The sequence below is a fragment of the Dryobates pubescens genome, chromosome 4 (genome assembly GCF_014839835.1).
Source record: "Dryobates pubescens isolate bDryPub1 chromosome 4, bDryPub1.pri, whole genome shotgun sequence".
Lineage (NCBI taxonomy): Eukaryota > Metazoa > Chordata > Aves > Piciformes > Picidae > Dryobates > Dryobates pubescens.
The window spans coordinates 7,792,004-7,816,480 of NC_071615.1; the positions used below are offsets into that span (position 1 = coordinate 7,792,004).

The window sequence follows — 24,477 nt, forward strand, 5'->3', positions numbered from 1 at the left end:
AAAGGTTGAAATCTATAGATTTTGGGGGTTTACCTTCACATTTGTTGTGTTTGTCAGAACATGCTTGAATTAATATCCTACACACAACAGCCATCTATCCAGAGAGAAAAGGCTTTGTCCTTGCTGTACTTTCTCAAGCAATTGGTAACCTCTCTGTCTTTTGCTTTAGCAGAGATACAGAAAAAACTGCATGCTCTTTGCAAAGAGGAAAAGAATGAATCAGTGTGCAGGTTACAGCAACAAGCATGTTAATTTATAAGGAAGTATCTACAGTCTTTCCAGGATTCTCAAGTGCTTGTTTTCTTTTATTCACAGCGTTCAGGACTTTCTTTCTCGGCCCAAGCTCTATCTGAATACTCTGTAGATCTTCATCAGAACATAGCATTAGGGCATCTAAATCAATTTTTTCCCTCATAAAGACTGGAAGAAACTCATCCAGCATTTGTGATGCCAGAAACACCTCAAGGGGCGTGTTCTCTACTTCCTCTTCCTCCCAAATGACTTCTTCCTCATGCCAAGGGATATCGGCACCGTTTTCAGCATCATCTTCCTTGCCGTTCTCATCATTTTCAAACTGAAAGAGCTCACCGGACATCTTAAAGCTTGTACCTTCTTTCTCAGAAGGCAGAGTTTCAGGGTTTACATCTGCAGCCAAATTCCTTCCAAATACAATTTTCCCGAGACCTGGCCGCTTAAAAATGGAGAGCTGACTGTCATTGTCGGAGAAGTTTTTCTCTCCGAGCTCATTCAGTAATTCATCCTCCTCTTTCTCATCGAACAGATGCATCACAGTTCTTCTACTTGCATTATCCTTTAGGTCATTGCTTTGTGTTCCCTGGCTTCTTGTGCTGTCAGCTGCCTTTTTACCCTTCAGTTTGAAGGTGTCTTTCAGGTTTTTGGAGAAAGTGTTTGTTGTAGTTGAAGCAAAGAGACTAGGCAGCTTGACTCTGGAGTGCGTCCCTTTGGAAGAGTTTACTGTGCCAACCTTTTCTTTTATATAATTCCGGTTCATTTCATGCTGGTGTTTCTCTTGTCGCTTCTCACATTCCTTGATCTGTTTCTCTGCATTCCTCTGAGCCTGAGCTTTGAGTTTGGAGACCCTCTTTGGGTTCATCATGTTCTGCTCGGTGGCAGCTTGGTCCAGGATTCTGACACACTCATGGCGATCTCTGCTGGCAGCTGCCTCCAGGGGAGTGCGGAGGTCATTGTCCAGAGCAAATATATTGGCACCAAAGTGGATCAAAAAAGAAACACAGTGGATGTGACCATTGCAAGCAGCATGGTGGAGAGGTGTGTTCCCCCAGATGTCACATTTGTCTGGATCACCTCTGGGAAGGAAAATAGCATACAGTGAACTGGGTGTACCTAAGCATAGCACTGCAGGTTGAACAGATACTAAACTTTCAGGCCAGCTTTGCTATGAGGAGCACAGCTGGACGAAAATGAGCCAGCTGAGCTCCATCCTCTAGACCGGTGCTGCACCTACACCAGCACTGAGTCTGGCTCTATGTGTGGCATAACCTCTAACTCCTGCCTGTGTGAATGAAGCAAGCCCATTGAGGCTGACTGTGACTGCAGTGCAGCTAGAGTTAATGGCAGAACTGTTCAACACCTTTCACATGGAATATTTTAAAGGCTTTTTGGGTCTCTTCCTTTTTTGCATGTCAAATGCAAGGGTAATATTAGGAATTTTCTTCACAGGAATAGATATTCACTGAGCCCATGCAGTAACTTTTTGGTAAGTAATAGGTAAAAGATTAGGAGTACAGCCCTGATTACACATTTGCCTCCATTGCTATTGGAGTAAGCTCAGATAGACTCTGCTGTTTTCTTCAGCTCTTTTGTTCTCCTTAAGCTGCTTTTGCTCATGGGATTTGAAAAGCAGAATCAAAATAAAACACCACATCTTTTCAACTGAATTTACAGCCAGTGAAAAGTATTGCTTTCTTTTTAACTCTTGCACTGTCTTCACATTGAACTGCTGCCTGCAGACAAGAATTGGCTTGAATCTTTTGCTATGTATATATTGGGTAGAATCAGCATTAGCAATGTCCAGAACAGAGCTTGAAATTGTCTTGTGACCAATAACCAAGGCAGCCACAGCAGCCCAAACCCTTCAGAGCCAAGGACCAAATTTACAAGAATTTCTGCTCTTGGAAGTTTAAACATTTCAGTGTCTTGGAGATTTGTTCCATGACAGCTGTACCATGAACAAAATGGTTCTATCACAAAATCTCCTTCAGGCCTTCATCTCTGGTTTTGAGTATCTCTGAAGAAAAGTACTAACAAATTTCTTGAAGCCCAAATCTGAAAATATCCTTCAGCCTGAAATGTCACAAGCAAGAGAGAGTTTGGGGGTCCCTGTGGAGCTGAGACACAGAGCTGCTTACACTGAGAAACAATAGAAGCCTGAGCATGCCAGGCTGAGAAAGCGCAGGCATTTCTATGAGGAGGTAGCAGCTGAGGATCAAAGTTTCTCCACTTACTCATAAGGAAACCATGTGCACATATTTCTGCTTTTGTGGCTTTGCCCTGGGGAGCTGCCTGACTGTGGCTGACTGCACCAGATACTTTAATTCTGACATTAGCAAACGGGCTGCATTATCCTGAGCCTTGGAAGGGCTGGGTCATGCCTCCTCCTGCAGGTCCCTTTACAGCTGTTTGTAGTCTCTTTCCCCCCCTGGAGCCTGCCAGCCTTTGAGTCTCAAACAATTGACAAACTAGAGTTTCTGTTCCCAGCTCAGTGGGACTTTGTATAAGGTTTGACATCTACTTTGGGTTCTCCTATTCCTCTTTTCCCTGCTTTCCCAAGAAAGATGCTCACACACAGAGAAAAGATCTACTACTGGGTGTCACCTTTATTCATGTACCTGCAAAGCAGGCAGAGAAAACATCTCTTAATGCCTAGGAAGATAATCTCTTTCAAGCTGAAAGGGACTTATTGTTAGTACTGCTTTATTTTCCAAGGACTGAATGTGTTGCAAGCTTCCTAAAGTCCTAAAATCTGCAACCACTCTAAAGAAAACCATCCAGTCTTTCAGTGCCTTTGTCAGGAAGTCTCTTCAAGGAAAGGATGAATTTGTTAAAATGCTTTCTCACAGGAAAACATTAACTAACTGCAGAAGAGATTGAATGTCTTCCAAAACTCAGCTTCTCCCAAGGAAAGCAGTGAGGCTGGAGCCATATCTCTGACAGCCACAGCTTGCTGATCATGTTAAGAAATCTCAGACTAAAAGAGAGGTGAATGCATCTGTTTGAAGACTTGAGGGCAATCCTGTCCCAAAGCTATCCTCTACCAAGAAAAAGAGTTAGAAATACATTAAATAACAAATACATAGTAATTCTGATTTTGGTGTCATTTGCTGTGACTTCTAGCAGCTTCCACGGCAGAATACCTAGTTTTCAATCAAATTTTGGAACAAGAAGAATTTGGTTATTTGTTCCTTAGCTAGTTGTTCTGTCTTCTAGGTGTTCAGGGGCAAACCTGTATTGGCTCCAGATATTTCCTTGAATCTGTCTTAATTACACAAGTTGAAAAACTGCCAATCTATTTTTGCTTCTCCTGAGGACACAGCAATAACTGTGCAGTCCAAAGGTCTTTTTTATTGTTTTATTAAAGCCACACCTAAGCTCAATGAGCAAAGCTAAGAAAAACCTATTTTCATTCCATATTTTCAATTCTCTTTTCTTTTCTTTTTCTTTCTTTTTGCTTTTTCCCTTTTCTTTTCTTTTTTCTTTCTTTCTTTCTTTCTTTCTTTCTTCTTTCTCTCTTTCTTTCTTTTTCTTTCTTTCCTTCTTTCTTTCTCTTTCTCTCTCTTTCTCTTTCTTTCTTTCTTTCTTTTTCTTTCTTTCCTTCTTTCCTTCTTTCTTTCTCTCTCTCTTTCTCTCTTTCCATCTTTCTTTCTCTCTTTCCCTCTTTCTCTCTTTCTTTCTTTCCTTATTTTTTTAATGAAAGAACACTCAGATACATGCAAAGAGTTATTCAGCTTCCCCCTCCACTCTTCTTTAAGCTATTATGTCTGAAAATACAGGTCAACTTAATCTTCATCTCCACTCGGAATTTCTTTTATTATATCTCATTACAGAATCACTGATTAAAAGGTGGCTCCAAGCAAGAAAGTGTGGAGGGTGGGGAGGTAATTATCATTTCAATAATGCATTTTAAGCATGTAGTACATTTAAATGACACCAAACAAAAACATCCTTAACAGAAAATACACCTGTAGAAACCTTTTTCTGGGGCATCATTTTTCCCTCCCTGATTTACAAGCATCTTACCACAGCTTCTGAAACACTATTGTCATTTTTAGCATGATGGTAGCTGCTAATACTGTAAAAACCAGAGAAATACCATTGCTGGAGGTTGCTGTTTCAAACCTATTAGTGGTGACTTACCTCTGGAAAGCATTAAATCTTCACAAGTGTCTACTGACTGCACTTTGGAAGCAAATGGGAGAGATTTTTCACTGAAAATGTTTCAAACTATGTGTTTCTTTATAGAGATAGAGCCTGTTTCAAAGACAAATTATCATCAAGGTTCATTGGTCAAATTGTCCACTACAGCAAGGCAAGATCCCAGGGCCCTGCTCCTACTAACTGCTCCCCTCAGGCTCGATACACAGGATGGTTCTGCTGATGTGGCTTCACTGACCTCACACACAGACCTGCTTGTAGCTTCTGATTCTAAACCACTGCAGATTAAGAGAAATTGTTCTTGGCAATGCATTGAAAGAAATGGCTGGGATTTTCAGCCTCCTGGGTCTGAGGTTGTTGGGGCATTACAAACACGAAGCACTGGTTAGTTTTGAGTCACAACCTTTAAGCAATGGAGGCTGATTGACTTACCCTCTTCCGCATATGACTTCCAGAGCTTCTAGATACCCGTGGTATGCTGCCAGAAGGGTGGGTGTCATTCCATCTTCATCTGAAGTATTGAGATCTTTCCTAGTGGCTTCATTCAGTAGGTCCAAATTGCCATCAGCTGCTGCTTTGTGGTATCTGCTTGACATTTTCAGTAACTTCTGGTTTCCCCAGGCAGCTCTGAATGATAACCAGACTGTACAGTCACACTTCCATTACAGGGATAGTTCATTAATGATTACAGCTTAAGGCATCCCTGTGAGGATGGAAATGAGGAGGCAAAGTTCATCCTGGCAAGCAACTTGTCTGGGGCTCTGCATAGGTAATAAGGCAGTGGTGTGGGGAATGCTTTCATTTTCTGGAAGCTGGCTCTTCTGTTTCACATTTGTTGCTTATTTAACTACTTAAAGGCAGAGGGTATTCATTCATCCTCTCTGTGTCTTTGTTTAACTGTTATGGGGAAAATTCAAAAGTACCTCAATCTTCCAAAAAAACCCCCATCCAAACCACCAAAAAGCCTTCAAAGGCCATGAATGTCAGTACATGCATGTTTCACACTAAGTACTGAAGTATCTCTGAACTTTGGCAGGAATGTGGCATAAGCACTTACCTTTACTGGTGAAGTCACAAAGGTTCACAGATTATATTGGGTTGTAGGGACCCTCAAAGGTCACCTTGTCCTACAGCCTGCAGTCAGCAGGGACACCTCCAACTAGATCAGGCTGCCCAAGGCCACATCAAGTCTGGTCTTGAATGTCTCCAGGGACAGAACCTCAACCACATCCCTGGGCAGCCTGCTTCAGTATTTTAGCACTCTCCTTGTGAAGAACTTCCTCCTTATGTCCAGCCTAAACCTTAGTCCTTTGTAACCTGTTCTTTACTGGGTTGCTGCTCTTGATAACAAGCCTCTCCCACACCAGACCAGACACTTATGAAGCCATTTCATGTACACAGATTGGTTTGTGGATGGAAACAGACTTGTCAGGACTAGCATTTTGTAAAACTGACAGACAATATACAAGTCACAGCATGCAAGAGCACAGCCTAGTGTCTGATGCTTTTAACTGAAATTGACAATTCTTCAGGGGATCTTAGGCACTTGGCAAACACACCTTCATCTAACAAGCATTGTAATCTCTGGTTTAGAGGCAGAAGAAAAGGTGCAGGATTTCCTCAGGATGGCACAGGGCATTCAAGAAATGGAAATGTGATGGGCTTGCACCCTCTCCCCCACTGGCACTGTGGTCTTTGCCTGGGAGCAGTCTGCTCCAGTGCCCATCTCACATAACCACTTGTTGCTTTAGAAACTGTTTCCCCTGTTTTCAGTGACATTAAGAGCTACCTTTACAAGTAGAAGCCTTTAGAACTAGACTGTAATTCTAATATTTATGTTCAAAAGGATTACTAAGAGAAAACCATGGAATAGGGCAGTTTTAAAACAGTAATTGAGAAGAAATCAGGAAGAGACTACCTGCTGTTCAAGAACATGCTCCAGGCTCTCAGTTATTCTGGTCATGTTCACAGCAGCTGACAGGTAAATATTGCTTTTTTGTCAAGCTGTTTTCTATGACTAACTGAATTAACCTGTATCTTAGAGAATCTACCCTCAGCAATTAGCAGGGTGGTTTGGTTTTGTATTGTGCTGCTGTTACAGAAGCAGCAGCAATTGAAAACCAGCTCATGGCTCAGAGCTGGTGCAATTACTGACTGGAGTGGCACCTCATTTACTTCCCATAATGCCACCTATGTAATACACCAGAGACCTCTCCAAATGGGCTTTCTCTCTTAATTATTTTCTCAGACAGGGATTGAAGAGCTCTTCAGGAAGAAACTTGTACCAACATTTTTGTTCCATGAGGGCATGGAGAGTCAGTCAGGTCCTGTGACAGGTTTGAATCTTTGAATAAGCCAAACCAAAGCCCTGGGTTTGCTTCATGCCATCCAAAGACACAGCCATCCCCAGTGGTATCCTGCCATCTCAGGGCAGTGAGGAAAGCTGTGCCTCACCCAGGCCAACCTCCATCCCTGCTTTAGAAAGCAGTTTTACCCTCAGCCCTTCTGTAAGTTCCCTGCACCACCATTAATACTTTTCTAATAAAAAAATGCTGTTATTTATTCCAGTTTCTATGTAAACAGGCTCAGCACCAGGTTAAATTCACAGCTATTAGAGCAAACTAGCTGTTGCAGAACAAAATCAGGTTTTATATATATCACAGAGTCATAGAACCATTCAGGTTGGAAAAGACCCCTGGGACCATCCAACCATTGACCCTGTTCTGCAAAGTTCACCCCTAAACCATATCCCCAAACACCACATCTAAACGACCTTTAAACCCATCCAAGGATGGTGACTCAACCACCTTCCTTGGCAGCCCATTCCAATGTCTGACCACTCTTTCTGTGATTTTTTTTTTCCCCCCAAATGCCCAGATTTTGAATTAGTTATGTCTTAATGCCATTAAATTTCATTTCCTTTACTGGGTAATGGAAACTTTTTTATTCTCAGGAGTGAAAAATGCTCACCAGGACGTGTAATACACATACTACCAATTCCTGGAACAAGAGAGGCGAGGGCATTTTCTTGTACTTTGACATTTCATGTTGTTGGCTACACCTGTGAAAGTGAGTTGGTGGCAAAAGAGACCCTTTTTATTTTCAAGATTGTTGATTTCTACTGCAGAAGTACATTCATTTGCTTTCCTGTTAATTCAGTACACAAAGTGTGGCTCTCAGAGTGATTTTTACCATCTAACATAGAAAATACTGATTTAAAAAGAGAGTTACTTTGTATGATGCTAAATGGGAAGCTATTGTTCCATGTTTTAATGAGCAGGCAAAACCCACAGCAGTTGGAGAGAAGCTCCAGCAATCTGCAAGCTTTTGTTGTTGTTGTTGTTGTTGTTTTTATGCCACAAAAGTAGGCATCACAAAAAAGGAAATTGAAAAGACCAAACAAAATCTCCATCTGTTTCGAAACTCCTGGTGTTTGTTCATCTTTGTCTCATCCAAACCCCTCAACTTAAAATGTGACAGTTGAACACCAGATTAGCTAAATTTCTCATACTGAATGGAGAATTTTTTTTTTTCTTTTGAGAATAAAGCTCAAAATTTAGAACTTTCTGCACTCCCCGAGGAGATAAAATGAACCTTTTCTTTTTTGGGCATGAAAAGAACTCCCAAACCACTCCGCTTCCAATTGAAATGTTTTACCAGGCTCAGGAGAAACCCTGTTGTAGTGGTACATGGTGTTGTAAGCTAATGAATTACTTAACAAGCAGCTTTGATTTGTTATTGGGTTTTGCTGTGTCTATGATTATTACTTTTTCCCCCTTCTTTTTGAAGACTATCTTAAATAAAATATTACCAGATAAACACACTAATTAGGTTAAAAAAACATTCATTACATTGCTCTAGATAACTCAAAGCCCAGTGTGAACAGTGATAATGCTGTGCCATCTCTTTTGGGTGAGGTATTATTCAGCACAACATTTCCTCATTGCAGCTTTTCTAAGCACCAAAGGTGGTATGGTAAAGGCCATACTAGGGGAGACAAATAAGCCTCTGCTTGCCTAATGAGATCCTTGGAACTAATGGGCTTAGAGAATGGAATTAGTCACACTAATTGTGCGGCTTCACAATTCAGAGATGACGACAACATTTAAACAAAAATAAAACCTTATTTCTTCACCTCTTGGGGAAGCAAAACTGCAGTGCCTGGGGACATTGCTGCTGGATGGCCCCTTAGGCAGTTCTGTTCCCACAGAGGTTGAGTGTGACCCAGGTCAGTGCTGCCTGAGACACTTCCTGATGTGATCATTGCTCATGTGGATCCTCGCTGGAGTCTGGAATTGGGGATGCAAGGGCAGCCCTGGCAGTCTGCCTGCACACAACGTTTCAGGAGCCAGGTCCTCATCAGTAGGGAAAGATACTGAACGCTGGAAGGCAATAAAGCCAGCTCTACCAAAGCCCTGTCTCCTCACCTGCTTGATACTCAGCCATACTAGGTACACCAAAGCAGACTGGAGGGTTTCTGGAGGGCTAGAAGAAGTGATATTACCTTTTTTAACCATAGCAGCATTTGCAGTAAGTGTTTTTGCTGAAAGTGCTCAAAAGTAGTCCTGAGCTGGCACTCAGGCTCCTCGCACTGCTAAAGCCTTTCCTTGGCTTCGTTTTTCTTTTTTTTCTCTTTTTTTTTTTTTTTTCAATTTTTCCCATGATATCATCATCAGTACTACAAACAGTCCCAAGGAAACCCATGTTGACCTCATTGGTCTCTCAAATGCCGTTCTGCTGCCATTGTGTGAGGGACCAAGTCAGAGCCAAAGCCCACAGGAAATCTATGTTGAGGTGGTCTGCGCTCTCTGGAGGTGGTATGCAGCACCACGATGCTCATGGCTGTTCAGCACTGGTCCAGGGCAACACCTTTTCTCCAAAAGATACAAAATCAAACAGGAAAAGAAGGGGAGGGGGGGAAAAAACAACAACAACAAAAGAAACCAAAATGAAAACAGAACAAAACAAAATGAAACAAAGTAACTGGAAAAGGAGACTTTGCAGGGTTTTGCATCAGAGGAAAAAAATGCAAGCCATTGAGACAGTTTTGTGTTTGGGGGCATGAATTTTCTGTTTACCTCTAGCTTAGGCCATAGTTATTGTTACAGGTTCAACAGCTCACACAGGGGGATGGCCACACTTTCTCTGCAGCGTTAGCTGTACCTTGAGATACGGTGAGTGAAGCAGCAATTAATTATTTTAGCACATCCTGACGAATTACATCCTACAAACCTACATCCTCGAGAACTGATACAAGGGAGCTGCTAACACATGGTTGCAGCTACCTGCCTCCCTCTCATGCATTGTGCCATGCACATTTCCAACACTTTGGTACCCACCAGGACTTGACAGACAAACTCTTCCTTAAAATTCTAAGTCTTTAAGAGAATTGAAGCTACTGTTAGTTGGACTGGGAAACTCTAAAATCTGCTCCAGGCACAGATCTATACATGTGAAATGAAATCTAAATTATGTATTTTTCATGACTACATGGCACATGAATAAAAAATTTGCTATTCCCTGAAGCCAAATTTAACATCCTGTTCCCAAACTACTATTAATTTCCTTTATTCCTATGATCTATCTTTTTCTCCCCTCACATCTTAAGAATTCACTTTTGAAAACTAGAGTCTTTGTGGTTTTTTACAAGTCTGAAATCAAAAGCATTGGGGAAGCTGACAGATAATATAAATCTGAGATAGTTTTTTTTTCTTTCCAGCCCTTTTCCTCAGGCCTTTGAACAATGATAGCCCAACTGAAGCCTCCAGAGACCTTCCAGTCTAGAAGTCTGAGCTAGGACTTCTTTTCCTTAACATGTCACTTATGTTTTATGTTTTTCTCTTAATGAGGTCTATAACAGCATTGCAGATTTACCATACAGGGGAACAACACCAAACTCTTTAACACCCACTTAGGATCTCCTGTGAGCCCTCCTCTCCACAGCAAGGAGAGGACATCACAACAAGAGGCAGGTGCAAGCTTTCTGTTCCCAGGGCAGCAGAGAGGCTGCACCTGTGTGGAGCCTGGAGCAGGTCCTATATAATCCTCCTTGGGCAGCCAGGGAGTAAGCTTGTGGTAGCAGTGAGAGATGGGTCTGTTTGTAGAGCAGCAGTGCCTGAGCACCTCAAGGATGTGGTGAGTGGAGTTTGGGGTGGGCTGGGGGGGGGTTGTGTCTTTTCTTTACTGCTTTCTCATTTTGTCCTCTTTTGCTTGCAGGTTGCTGCTCTTATTTGTCTTTTTGCTGCCCTTAGTCTCTTGTGCTGAAGGCCTGGAGGATCAGGATCTCTTGGGTAATGAGGCTTCTTTGGGCTGGTAGTTGTGTGGATATTGATTTTGGGTTTGCTTGGAGTTGCTTCCCCCCTACCATAGTGTGGAAGGGGGCTCTAAGGTGGGGCTGGCTAGCTGGAGGGCTTGCAGGGTATGTTTCCAGGAGGGTGATGGTGGAGCTGATGGTGGTCTTCCCTCTGCAGAGAGTGTGACCTGTCATAGGGATGGCATAGAAGTTGAGTTTTCCAGGGAGCTTGGCAACTACTCCTGGCATGTGTGTGTTGTTGGTATGTATTGCTACTGCCTTGCCTTGGCCCTTTGCTATAATCCAAGAGCAGGTGCCTGCCTGAAGGACTCACCTTCCCTGTTCTCCCTAGATGGCAGTGGTGAGGAGATCATGTCCTGTGACTACACTGTGGATTATGAGAGGCTCTCGCTCAGTGTCCTGTCTGCCAACTGTACTAACCTGGAGGTAAAGAGGTCTTCATTCTGGGAAGCTGCTGTGATGGAGTGTAGGATATTTTTCCTGACAGGGACTGGATTTAAGTGTTTCTAGTCCCTATCCTGCCATAGGGATAACTTACAAAACTTCTAAAAGACCAGCTCATGCCAGAAGTTGAGAATTACCCAAACACTTGGTCTTTCAAATGGCAACTAAAGCCTCAGAGGGAACTGCAAATGTTTTTCTGTGAAGGGATTGAGCTGCCATAAAAGATATCTTGCAGAGAGATGAACCAGGTTCAGCAGTTTGAGCATTTTTCTCTTTACACATCTCTGTAGATAACTTCAACACCTATTCATAGCATGTGTTGTTAGCTGCTCTACAGTAAGTGGGAGGCCAACCCAAATTAATCAAGCAGAGGCTCTACTGATATCTGTTGCTCTTAGGCATTTGAAACACCACAAATCTCTTGGTGTTGATTAACTTGTTTCTTGAACAGCTGATTCTGGTGCTACTAGTTGTAGTCCTTAGTTGTCTTTAACTCCTGTGCTTCTCAGTATCTTCTGTTCCTCACCTGAACCTCGTGACTCCATGCTGTACTACAGAACTCATCTTTTTCTATGGGACACTTAAAGCAATAATTCATGGTGTCCTTGCATGGGTACAAATACCTAAAATGCTGAAGTTTGAGTTTAGTCTCAATGGCTTTTAGTTGCCTTTATGCTATGGTGGGTACTGCTGCTTCCAATTGATATCTCCTGTCTATAGGATGGTCAGTCCCGGCTCAGATTGAGGCTGATGGTGAATGACACAATGGGAGAGGAGAAGAATATAACCTACAGCACTCACTGCAGTAGCAATCATGCAGATGAAATCTCTGCTCCTTTCTTTGCTGGCACAACAAACTGTACAAAAGACTTCATGGCAGTAAGTACAGGAAAGGGGGTCCTGAAGATCCTGCTTACCGACTGCAAGATAGGATGGCTGTCCCCTGGAACTGTTTAGCTGTGATCTGCAGCAAGCTGGGGAAAGCTCCAGCCAGCTTCAGGGAGGTCTGTTGGCTGCATGTCCACCTTGGCATGGCCATTAGCTCCTTGGAGAGCTAGTTTTGCAAATGGTCATTAATGATGCACATAATGATGCTCCAGCCCTATTGCAAGGGGAAACTGGGATGCTGGTGTCTGCTGCCTGCTTTGGACAATTGTAGGAGAAATCATTCTTAGAATGTTGTAGGGCTGTTTGCTCCTGTAGGCTAACCCTTGTGCTGTGTTTCAGGTTACTTTCCCAAGACTCCTTCTGAGCTTCAGTGATGAGGATACGGTATGTGCCTCCTGTCTTGCAGATGGAGGGTTGGGGAATGTCTGCATTTTGGGTCTAAGCTGAGCTTGGTGTTTCCAGGCTGGGGGAGCTCCCTCTCTGGAGTACTTGTGTGCTTTTGAATGTAAAACCTGTGAGTTTATAGCCCTGCAGAGTGAAGAACTATGTAATGCCTTGCTGCTTCTGTGTGGTTGTGCTTTCCTTTCCTGAGGATCTCTTGCTTTGCAGCTTCCAGCAGTTTTGATGACCTGGACTCTGTCAGTTGATGATGGAACAAGAATACACCAGCTGAGCCTTGGGCAAGCCATGCAGCAAGGCTATAACCTTCTATCTGATGATCAGAATCTGATCTTTCAGGTGGCCTTCACTGCCACTGGAGTTGTCTCCTACAAGGTAGGTAAGCAGAGAGCTGGCACTGAGGAAACAGTGCTGTGTTAACAGAGGTTGGGTATCACTTTCCTGTAAGCTTGTGGAAAGCACTTGCATGTCATTGCCAGAGCTGACGCAGTGCTGTGCCTAGCTGGTGGTTACAGAGCTCTCTGGCTTTTTGTATGGCACATGTTGAACTACTCAGCCCTATAAAATGAGGAAGTATTGTGCTCCTCATGGCACAGCTGATGGGCATCTACTATAGCTTGCCCTGTGAACATCTGACTGTGGCAGCCTTGTGAGCAGATCCTTTTTTGAGAAGGTGTTCAGGTGAACAACAGCAGTCCTGAACCAGATGTAGTATATGGCCCTGTGGGGTAGGTGTAATGATAAATTGGGCTGAACACTCTAACAGAGCTTTATCTTCTTTGCCAGCACAATGATAAGGTCCTCTACACTGTGGCACTTAAGCTAATGTATGGCCCTCCTGAACGCGGACTGACTGTGGAGTCAAGAATGCTTTGTGCACCAGGTAATGCATGGAGAAAGTCAGAATTTGGTTTGTTTCTGCCCTGAGGGAACTGGTGTTATATTTAACAAAGTTGTTGTTGCAGGTCCAGCAGTCTGTAATGCAACACACATGACTGTTGTCATCCCAGCCTTCCCAGGCACTCTTATGGCTGTGGGTGTAGAGAATAGGACCATCCCCATGGACAAGCTCCAGGAAAATGGGATTACTCTGGATGGAAAGAAAGAGGTCAAGCTGCATTTTAGCAGGGGACTCCTGAAGTCCAGGGTGAGTTGCAATCCTCAAGCTACAGCTGTCAGTATGATCACAACTCCTTGTTGCTTACTTGCCTAGAGCACAGTAACTTTGACCTTGACTAAGCACCTGCCAAGTCAGCCGTGTGCCCTGTGGCCAAATGAGGACAGTTGTGTTTTGAATGCAAACTGAGTCCATAATAGACAGGCATCACTCAAAGATGAGTTTCAGGAAGTCTCTTGCTCAGAACAGCTACAGATGAAAACATTCCTCCTGGAGTGTATTGGTGTTAGGATGCCTGGAGCAATGCAAACTAAAACTAGTGAAGGGTGAGGAGCACCATAGCCTCAGGGCTAGTGGGGTGGGGGGGGAAGCTTTAACATGCTGGTGGTAAAATGAGCTCTTGTAGCTGCATCTCAGGAGAGGAAATCTTGTATTTCAGGTGCATGGGGGGAGCTGCTCAGGACTTCAGCCCTACATGTCCTCTCTGAAGCTGACTTTTCAATTCCATGGGGAGACTGTGGCAATGGTGATGCACCCAGAGTGCCCCTGTGACCAGCATGCACCAGTAGGTGAGTGACTGCCTTCTGCAATGGACTTGGTCTGTGTGCTGCTCAGAGGGTAATCTTTCAGCTCGGCTTGCTCCTGAATTACTTTTTCCCAGGAAAGGGCATTACTAGCTAAAACACAGCAGCTCTTGTCAGTCTGGGCTGCCACTGACTGGTGTAACTTATGTGAATCTCTATTGCAGCTGCTGTATGCACCCAGGATGGGTACATGGATTTTGAAATCCTTGCTGATAGTACTACACCACTGCTAGACTTGGATACACTTAAGCTCAGAGATCCTACATGCCGCCCAGCCTTCAAATCTGCTTTGAATGACAGGGTTTGGTTTCATGTCCCACTGAATGGATGTGGGACCAGGTACTGGGTAAGTGTGTAGCCAGGATTGTTGTATTCCTCATGCATTGGGAATGCCCTTACTAATAGAGTTTGTTCTCTGCAGTTTGATGGGGAGAAGATTGTTTATGAGAATGAGGTGACAGCATTAGGGGCAGACCTTCCACTGCGTGTGATCTCCAGGAACAGTGAACTCAGGTGTGTCTGGGAGCCTGTTTGAGTAATACTAAGTCCTTGATATCCTAAAAACTAACTTCAGAATTACCTGCTCCTTCCTTCCAGGCTAACAGTCCTGTGCTCCTTCAGCGGTGGTGATGCCTCCCTCACTATAAGGGTAGATAACTCTCCTTCTCTGGCTTCTTCAGTGAACCAAGGTCCCCTCTCCTTAATTCTTCTAAGCTACCCAGGTAAAGCTGACTCTGAGCTCTAGGGAAGCAACTAGAACTTGATGGGGAGTGTGTGTGTGAACTGTTCTGATGCATGGGTTTCTAATGGCCTCATGTGCTTCCTTCCTCATGTGTGCTGCTTGAGGCAAGTGCCTTAATCTGTTACTCTAGAACAAACTGCAGCTGGTGGACCAGCTGCTGTTGACTTCCAGAATAGAGTTTTTTCAGGAGTGCTTGTGAACAGTCTTCTAACAAGCCTTGGTTCTTGCAGAGAGCTCATACAGGCAGCCGTACCGTGATGACCAGTACCCAATTATAAGGTACCTTCGGCAGCCAATCTTCCTGGAAGTGCAGGTCCTGAACCGCAATGATCCCAACCTCCATCTGGTGTTAGATGATTGCTGGGCAACAGCTTCACAAGACCCGAACTCACTTCCCCAGTGGAATATTGTTGTTGATGGGTGAGTACCCTGGAAGCACTTCTGGCAGTGGCTGGGGGAGGATTCACTAATTCTTCCCTGACACTACTTAAGAACAGCCCCAAGTGTGAGGGCTTCATTTTGACACAGCCTACCAAGCACTGCCCTGGTCTGCTGGGACTTGTGGGAAGATGGCAGCACCTCTACCTTCTAATTGTAGCCTGCTGCTTATAAAATCCCCAAACCTTCTCTACCTTGTTCTGACTTGTCTTACCTATTGGCAGGTGTGAGTATGACCTGGACAGCTATAAGACTGTGTTTCATCCTGTGGGGCATGGTGTCAGCTATGCTAACTATCGCCAAAGGCTGGAAGTGAAGACTTTTGCCTTTGTCTCTGGTGGCAAAACCCTACCTGGCCTAGTAGGTGATGTTCTCCTTCTTAGAGAAGTAGATAGGAGTTATTGTCCCCAGATAAACAGACTTCTCATTCTCTGTCCTAGGTATACTTCCACTGCAGTGTTCTGATCTGTGATCGCTTTCACCCAGACTCCCCTTTGTGTATGACAAGATGCCCAAGACCATCTAGAAGCAAACGAGGTAATGTCTAAGCAGATGTCGGGTGGTACTGATCAAGATAACCAACTGTACTATGGGCTTCACTGTTGCTATATTGTTGTTGTAGAGAGTGGGATGCCAGGTGTGAACTCTGCAGTGGTGAGCTTACAGGGTCCTGTTCTCCTTGTGCCAGAAGCATGGTCTAGAACCCAAGGTACTAAGCCAGTGCAATGATACTGCATGCTGCTTGGATCCAACAAAGAGCTGTCTCTACAAATTATTTCTCTACTTGCTTTGCAGGAAGCACTCCCTCGAGTAAGGGGGCATGGGCTGGCATTATGATGACTGCTGTTGGCATTCTCTCTCTGGTGGCCACAATGCTACTATTTTTGGCTTTTCTTACATGTCTAAAGAGAAGAGCATCCATGCTGAACATAGTATGTTAGTGTTTTATATGAATAAACTTGGAGGAAGTGTGACTGCAAAAGTCTTCTGGATGAGTTGTGTAGTGTGGAGTTGCACTATAGCACTCAAGCAAGCAGACCAGGCAAAGATGGGTGTCAACCTTGCTGAGCAGTGGCCCTGCTCTCGGTGTCTTTAGTCAGGGCTCTACCTGAGATGAGAACTGAGGCTTATGGAAGCTCAAACTTCTTTAGGTAAGACTCAAGTGACCCTGATTTCCTCCTATACAGGGTGGTTTCTTCACCTCCTTAGTTGAAACATGGGGTTCTCGAATCTTTAATGCTTTTTACTCTGCCAGGTTACACTGTGTTGCACTGGTGGTCAGCTTGGAATAATGGGGTGCTTTGAAAAAGAATGATTTGAAACAAGGGGTCTAATAGGCTCATAAGTAGGCTTGATGCTCTCTACTAACATGACTTCAGTGATTTCTAGCCTGTCTTGTATGGTAAATACTTCAAGCCATTTATGGACTGTACAAAACTAATCTGTTTACTGGATCTATTTCTCGTTAGTTTGTTTACTTGTGGCTTTCCAGTACCTGTCAGGGTAGAGAGCAGTCAGTGCAGCACTCCTGTTCCATTAATTTTCACACACTCCCTCACCTGCATCTAGTTATGAAACTGCTGCTAGTCCTCTTAATCTTCTCATCGAAGATTTGGCTTTAATGATAATACTGAATATTCTGAGTATATTTGTTCTGAACTCTCCTGTTGCTGTTACATTCCTGCTCTACATGCAGCTCTGATCTGTGAGCTCTGTGGTACAGATGAGGGATAAAACCTGGCTTTGTTTAAATGGGTTAGTAACACCCAGCACTTTGTAAAACATCTACCACACCATTGCAGCACAATCCACTACACACCACCCAAACTATTTCCCTTCTTTCCTCTTGTGAAACCCAGAGGCTGGTGTTTTATGTTGCTTTTCCTCTCTGGAATGCTTTCCAAATTCAGGTAGGTTTGAAGATTGTGACCATGTAGTCAAACTAAATACCACCAGGTTGCAGGCAGCTGAACAGTTTAAGTGTGCTTAGCTTGCAGGCAAAGAAGGGGAGAGTTCTAATGCTGCCTCTTCATTAATACCACCTCATTTGGAGGCTGGTTGTGCTATGATGAATTCATTAGATTGCATTAGAGCTGTGGCTGCTTTATGTTCTAAGTCAACTGATCTCCCTTTTTCCTAGATCTGTTAAACTGGATGTTAACTTCCCACACCATCTCCTGCCCCTGCTGTTATGAGTATCACTTTGTTTACTGCATTCACTAGCAGATATAAAGCAAAAGGAAATTATACCCCAAATACTAATTTTCAGGGGAAGCTCTGCTTCTGTAGTCATGTACAAAGAATGTAACTTGTGCTCTGTCACTATTTGGTTTAGTATAGAAGAGTCTAACAGTGCTGGATAAATGAGTTTCAGCTGTACTTCCCTTTCAAGCACAATGGTTTGGAATTGCATCCGATGCAAATACAGTAGAAAAAAACCACAGTAGAAGCTGTCTGTCCTAGAGGTGATGGAGCAAAAGCACTGAGTCACTAAAGATTTGCTGTGTACTTGAGGTATGCAAACATCTTGGATCTTTACTTCTACTGTACTTGACATGGAGCCTTTGGCTTTTCTATTGAAGCAGCCAGGAAAGGTGGCTGCACTCAGAACCCCAGCAGGGTGAGGAATGTAGTGTTGAGTGTTGTTAAAAGGTCAGGGTATGGTGGCTTGTTTTTGTGTTTAAGGTTTGGGGGTTTTTTAATGTCACTGTAGCTATTCATTGCAGCCTTCAGCATAGGTGAGGACAGCAGTTTTTGTAGATGGAAGAGACCACTTGCCACAGGTTCAGTCATGCAGTTATGATTTTTATTTTGTACTCTGTGTTGCCTTACATGCTCAAGGAGCTGAGGAATGACAGTATAACTGCATGTGACGGAATGAGGATGCATGAAAGGGCTCTGTTGCACTGTGTAACAGCCTTAAGTTAACCACTGTCTGGGCATTTTATGCAAACAAGGACAGAGATATCACAATTCCAGCTCTGACCTCTGTGCATGCAAGACTTCAGATCAAGCCAGTGGACAGACTCTACTACTGCTGACTGTCAACATGCTGTGCATAAATAGCACAGGGCTGGCACTCATCTGCCACAGCCCAAACTTCAATTAACAAGCATTATTAATGAGCTATTTTTAATACAACAGATTTCAGGGTACATTGTCTAACTACTGATAGACATAACATATAAGAGCATGTAGTACTGAGGACATGGTCATTGGGAAGGCTTTATGCTGTTGATCATAGTGTCAACAGAAGTGAAATTCCTAATTTCAGTGTACATTGGAGGTGTTCATTTGGAAGTAACTTATTGGCCTGATGGAGGTTTGGGTTGAAATGATTGCTTAGGCTATTATCCAGCAAACCATCTACTCTACTTCAGTCTTGTTGACTTAGTACTTGAATGGAATATGAAGTATTCCTATAAAAGCGGGAGAAGTGGTGCTTGATGAAGAGGGTTAATGTACTTGACAGCACATTGTACCTAGAAGTATGGGCTTTTAGCTCTTCTGAGGCAAATAAAGCTTTCAATCTTACTCATTTTTGTGTGGGAAAAGATTGGGGTGTGTTCAGGCAGTCCTTATTTCCCATTGCTGGATAGACCCCTGCCACAGGACTGGGAGAACTTACTAAGTATTGCTATCTGGACTGGGGTGTGAATGCGTTGAAGAAATGCGAGCTAGCATCTTCATGAACTGATATGGACAAGCTCTAAGAAGTTTTAATCTGGAGGTTTGCAGTAGTGGAGGTGTCCAAAATCTCTCACTTGTCTGTAGTAAGGGCATGGGTAATACTTTTGCTCTTTGACTTCTTTGTACTACACTTACTGGCTGAGGAGGAGAGACAAAGGGGCTGCACACAGTGGCCACCATCCGGATCAAAGGGATGTCTCCTCTTGCCTGCTTCTCTCTAATATTGTGTGCTTAGGGGAAGTCTGTCAGACATATCACCTGAGAGGAGATCTTTCCCTACTTGGAGAATTAACTCTGTAGTTCTCTCAAGGTGGTTCAGAGGAAAAGCTAGAATGAATAATATCTAAATCAAAGAAAACACAGGATGGTTGGTGGTTGGGTTGTTTTGTTACTTTCATCTCCAACTTTGTCTATGTACAGAAAGAAAAGAATGCATGTGGCCAGTAAAGGTGATGCTGTTTCTCAGCTCCCTGTTAGTGTTAATGGGAATCTTAAAGTTCACTTTACAAATAGAGGGATTCCTGTACTGCATTCAGCCCTGATGTGCCTCTTGATGTGTGTGGAAAGGGGAAGTGTGAATGATGTTCCAGCAAGAGGTAGCATAGGCAAAGAGACAAAGAACTTGCTGCATATGGAGTTAGTCTTGAGCTTGAGCTCAAGCAGCTGCTTCAGGAACTGCATGAAAGCTGATTGCGCCAATCATCCCTTGAAGAACTTAGGATGTAAAGATGAGAGCCCATTGATGCCAGTGAACTGGCATCCTCAGGACTGAGGACCTAGTTGGATCAGAAAGGCTGCTGCCATTTCTCTGCTGGGCTGGTGCTGTGCTGCAGCAAGCCAAGAAAGCAGCTGAAAGTGAGGCCTCTGTACTGTTTCCCTGGCCTTCCTCCTTAAGGACTTTTTAGCTCTACTTCAATTTTTCATTAAAAACAAACCCCTCAGCAAACCAGACAACCCACACACCTTATTGTCTCCAGTAAAACCACCTGGTCTGTACTGATCTAGTTTTATTTCTTCAGCGTAAGTAACGATGGCAGCACTGAAATCTGCTCTTGCTGAGAAGCTTTGAAATAGCAGTGACTGATAAATACACACATCAGGACAGCAGCACTGAAACTGCTCCATGTTTACCTGCTGGTAACTGAGAATTCACAGCTTTGGCTCCTGATAAGTGCTGACAATTCACTGCATGGAGAAAAATCACTTTAAAACATAAAAACCAGTTAATGTGAGGCCAAATTCTGAACTGGAATAAATGCATTTGCTTCATTGTCTGCTGAATTTAAGCTTTGCCTGCTCCCTTCAGCAAAAGTTGAGGGTGTAAAGGAAACTTGGGAAAGGAGAGATCCTTTCAGCTGTGTATCCACATACAAGCTGTGGTCTAAAGCTTTCAAGTGGTGTTGAGATGGTAGTAAGGGTTTTATTGCTCTGTCTTTAGACTGACCTTCTGGAAAGCTATTAGAGACAATCTTGCCTCGGGGATTTTTGGCTATGTGGCTCTCTAGTGGCTGGTTGTTGAATTAATATGCTATTAAAATAAATGGCTCCTGGAAATCTAAAGAGTTGGAGCTGACTGCCCAGGTTAGAGTGCACCTAAATAATTGTAGGTAGGTTTGTGGGGTTGATGTTTAGTTACTTTATAGGAGCAGGAAGAAATCAAGCTTGTAAGGTTTTAATTTAGTAAAACTGAAGTAGGCTATGTGTTTTAGCAACTAAGTATTATTGGTTAAAGAATTTGGTCTGGACTTCTATATTTCCAGATATCAGAATACTTTTTTTTAAGGAGTTATCTGAGGTACCATAAAGAGGTGCTTATTCCCTTAAAAGAATTGTGTAGGACCTTTGCTTTTTGTCCATTTTTCTGGAAGTGTTTGCTGTTAGTGTTTTAAAACAACTACAGCTCCATGATGTTGGTTGCCTTGTGCAATAGGCTTGATTGTCAGTGAAGATGCACAGTGGCTTCTCTCCAAACTGCTCAAGATGGGCCTGTACAAACAGTAATGTGCTTTAAGATGTGGATTTGCTGAAGTGTTGCAGCCAGCTGAGGAAATACAACAGGATATCCATCTGCACCAGATATCCTGCCAGGAGTGAGAGACTATTCTGATTCTTCTCTTTAAAAATGTAGATAGCATCTAATCATTGCACTACAAAGCAAATTGGTGACTTGAGTGTCAGCTCTCCTTTAACCTGGCTTTCTGCTGTTCCCTGGGAAGGTAATCACTCTGCAAGGTAGTTATTTATTGTCAAATAAGTCAGTCTGATCACTTTTCAATTAAATGTTTTTAGTAAGCCCAGTAAATAGATCCAGTTTCTGATTCTTGTTAAAAAAGAGCAACTGTATTGGGTTTAAAATGACAAAATGATTCTCACCTGCTGTTAAACCCCTCAGAGCTGGTGTGTTAGGAAGGAGGTGAAAGTATGGTTGTCCTGTTCTTTAAAACTTGTTGTGAAGTGCTTATGCTTCCAAACCACCCTTCAGAGGGGGGAAAACATCCCTTCCAATTCTTAATTTCTTCCTTGGTATGCTTTACATGTGAAAGTTCTTGAGTTTCAAAGAGTGGTAGTGTTTCAGCCCTGGGCTGAGGATTGCTGCTTGTTTTGCACCACAACAGTTTTAGTATGTAGGGTAACCTTAAAAAAAGGCTTGAAAGCTTTTGATCTTCTGTTGAGAATATTTCATAGCTGTTAGGGAAGATGTAAATAACAAAATGCTAAACAGTTTCTGCTCAAACAATGCCATGAGTCTGTCTCCAGACCATGTAAAGGTCCACATGGTAGTGGACCTTGTTTCACCAGGAGAGGAGTGGCTGGTTTCTGGGCCCATACCTGGAGTACTGCATGTCTTGCTACTTACCAGAGATAGCCACCAAATGCAGCAGTGGCTGCTCTGACTCAGCTGTATTTTCCTGAATGCTTTTGCAGGGCCCACAGCATACACATGACAAGGATTGCCATAGGAGGCTTCTTGAATTGAGTGGAGGTGAAGGAGTAGACAGCAGCCAGGTAGCAGCTAATGGATACAGCTGTGAGGATGTAGGTGCTGGAATGGGCAGCCAGGACAGTGATGATTGTGCACCTTGTCTCCCCAAAGTGCCAGGCTCTATTCCCCAGCAGCTGGTGGATGAAGAAGGGCATACCCACGAGGAAGAGCAGGTCCACCAGGGAAAGTCTGATGGTGAAGATACCTGGGACACTATTGCTAGGGCTAGATTTCATTAAGACTGTACAATGATGCCCAACATGCAGATAATGCTAAACAGGGCAGGCATAGCTCATCCTGCTCAAGTCACCTGCAGAGATAAGTGTAAGCAGTAAAAAAGTATCAGCTGTTCCAGGATCACTAGTAAGGGTATGCCTTGTGTATATCCTGGTTTCTAACAGTGCAAACAAGAACAGACATTAGGCACCTGTAAGTTGAGGAAGTGTTTTGTGTGGCTGTGTTTAATGTTTAATTAAATGCACATACACCTGCTCTTTTTTTCTGTGCTTCATCTAGTGTTAGGATACTTAAAGGTGTCTGTTCCATGGGTGTGCATTTATACCCTTTCAAATGCATGCATATCAATGAGTATGTTTCAATACGTGTCTGTACCTATAGTGGTATCTCTCACATAGCTCTGGTCCACTATGTGGACAATAACACTAATAGGTTGGACTTAATGATCCTTGGGGTCTCTTCCAACCTTGGTTACTGTGATACTGTAATAGGCAGGCTTTTTTTAAAGCCATATCTCACAACAGATTCCCCCACTTCCCTTCTGCCTACACCTACTGTAATTGATATACTGACATTATTTTCACTTACCTGTTTCTTGCACTTACTAAGCAGAGAGAAGTTTTGAGCAGCTCTGGAACTGTTGAGGATGCAGCTGTTCAAGCTCTGTCTATTTCAAAATCCATCCTTCAGGGACAAACTGGTCCCCAGCTGCAGCTCAAAGATGCTAGTGTTTCATGTTCAAAGAACAGCACTTGCAGAGTCCTTGGAGATCTGTGGGGCTGCCCAGAAAGCATTGCTCTGAGCATCAGCAGAGGCAGCTCCTTTGCTCCCTGCACCACCACCAGGCAAAACTAACGTCAAAATGTAATGAGGCAGTACCTGTCACCAAGCTGACAGCAGAGTGCTGGAAATACATGTACAGAGAGAACAGAATTTCATTTTAATGGTAGAGGCAGCAACTGGGGATCTGCAGATAGACTAAGCAATGAGGTTGTGTTCCTGAGAGGCAAATGCAGCCTGGAAGTAAAGAAAATCCTCTAAATAAAATGCTGGGTACCCAGCACTGAAAGCAGACTCCTCTGTTAACCTAAAATCAAGTTTACAGCAAGATGTGCAAGCATAGATTGAGGTTAATCCCTTTAGGCTGTGGAGCAAGATCATCTTCAAAGTGCAAAGGAACAAGCTGAGCAAGTATGCAGGAAGCCAGTATTTCCCAGCTGTGCTGGTTAAGTTGCAGCACAGAGGATAAACAGCATCATTATTTCTAGCCTGTGATGCGCCTATCTACTTCATAAGTCTTAAGCATGGTGATAAATGTATTTTTCATCTTAGGCATACTGACATGACAATATGAGATAAAATAGGCCTGTAGTTTCACACTGACATCACAGCAGCTTGGCCTGTAGAAAAGGTAAAACACCAGAAACTGAGTTAAGGCAGAAATTATTATGACAGTCCCCACCCCATTATTTTCTATGTATCTCTCGCTCTGCCCTTAGCAGCTGGTAAGCTCCTAGATTGAGAGTATTACTGTCTAGAAAGAGAGAGGGAGAGAACGATCAAACTCCCTTCTGATGCTAGGGGACAGTAGTCTGGGGGAAGGCAGGAAGGATTCTGCAAGGGCTAGGATGCTAGTTCAAGACTCAGGTCTGGCTAGTCCTAAGACCTATTTCTATTTCAGTACTTCTCCTTAGTAAATTAGAAATCCCTTCTTCTAATCTTTATTCTGTCAATCCTTCACATTCAACTGGGCTTTAATAAATACTGGAGCCCTTTATTAACTACCATCAGGTATCATGTGTCTCCTGCAGACTAACACAGAGCAAGGCTAAGGATGATTTCATTCTGGTGTTGAAGTGTGGGGTTAGTTTATTCTAAGAGCTGGAACCACTTCTACCAATACTATGTGGAACATGTTGCAGCTCAGCTAAAGTCAAATAACATGCTGGTTTAAGCAAAATGAGAGCATGAGACTAATTTAGTCCTTTAAAATTCTGCTCTTGCCTTTAGAGGCAGGTGGAGCTGAGTGCCTTACAGTTTGTGTCTGACAGTTTTGTGCCAGACAAAATACTTTAACAATGACTGAGGAGAAAAACTCAGCTCCCAATATAGCCTTCCTCGAGGTAGATCTGGAAGAGAGCTTCATACTGCAGAATAAATAGAACATGACCACCTGGTTAAACAAAGAGCATTTTATTAAATTAAGACAGTTAGCTACTTTCTAATGCT

At 43.3% G+C, this 24,477-nt stretch overlaps 2 protein-coding genes across 2 annotated transcripts; one reads left to right on the top strand and one right to left on the bottom strand.

Moving 5' to 3' along the window:
• Window positions 1–253: 253 nt before the first annotated feature.
• Window positions 254–5,009, bottom strand: ANKS4B (ankyrin repeat and sterile alpha motif domain containing 4B). Its single transcript, XM_009899278.2, has 2 exons — window positions 4,846–5,009; window positions 254–1,328 (listed from the first exon to the last, which is right to left on the bottom strand). The coding sequence occupies exons 1-2, from the start codon at window positions 5,007–5,009 to the stop codon at window positions 254–256; spliced, it is 1,239 nt and encodes a 412-aa protein (XP_009897580.2).
• Window positions 5,010–10,501: 5,492 nt separating this feature from the next.
• ZP2 (zona pellucida glycoprotein 2) lies at window positions 10,502–16,279 on the top strand. Its single transcript, XM_009899747.2, has 18 exons — window positions 10,502–10,548; window positions 10,630–10,703; window positions 10,884–10,967; window positions 11,058–11,152; window positions 11,891–12,049; window positions 12,398–12,442; window positions 12,668–12,832; window positions 13,244–13,340; window positions 13,423–13,604; window positions 14,014–14,143; window positions 14,323–14,504; window positions 14,580–14,671; window positions 14,756–14,880; window positions 15,131–15,320; window positions 15,563–15,698; window positions 15,779–15,875; window positions 15,961–16,047; window positions 16,134–16,279. The coding sequence occupies exons 1-18, from the start codon at window positions 10,502–10,504 to the stop codon at window positions 16,277–16,279; spliced, it is 2,133 nt and encodes a 710-aa protein (XP_009898049.2).
• Window positions 16,280–24,477: the final 8,198 nt, after the last annotated feature.

Bases quoted from the DNA above. Each gene is read 5' to 3' on its own strand.
- ZP2 (XM_009899747.2), top strand. From the start codon at position 10,502: ATGGGTCTGTTTGTAGAGCAGCAGTGCCTGAGCACCTCAAGGATGTG. The intron at 11,153-11,890 runs GTAAAGAGGTCT...TCCTGTCTATAG, and splicing joins CCAACTGTACTAACCTGGAG to GATGGTCAGTCCCGGCTCAG. The intron at 13,605-14,013 runs GTGAGTTGCAAT...CTTGTATTTCAG, and splicing joins GGGGACTCCTGAAGTCCAGG to GTGCATGGGGGGAGCTGCTC.
- ANKS4B (XM_009899278.2), bottom strand. From the start codon at position 5,009: ATGTCAAGCAGATACCACAAAGCAGCAGCTGATGGCAATTTGGACCTA. The intron at 1,329-4,845 runs GTAAGTCAATCA...TTTCCTTCCCAG, and splicing joins GAAGTCATATGCGGAAGAGG to AGGTGATCCAGACAAATGTG.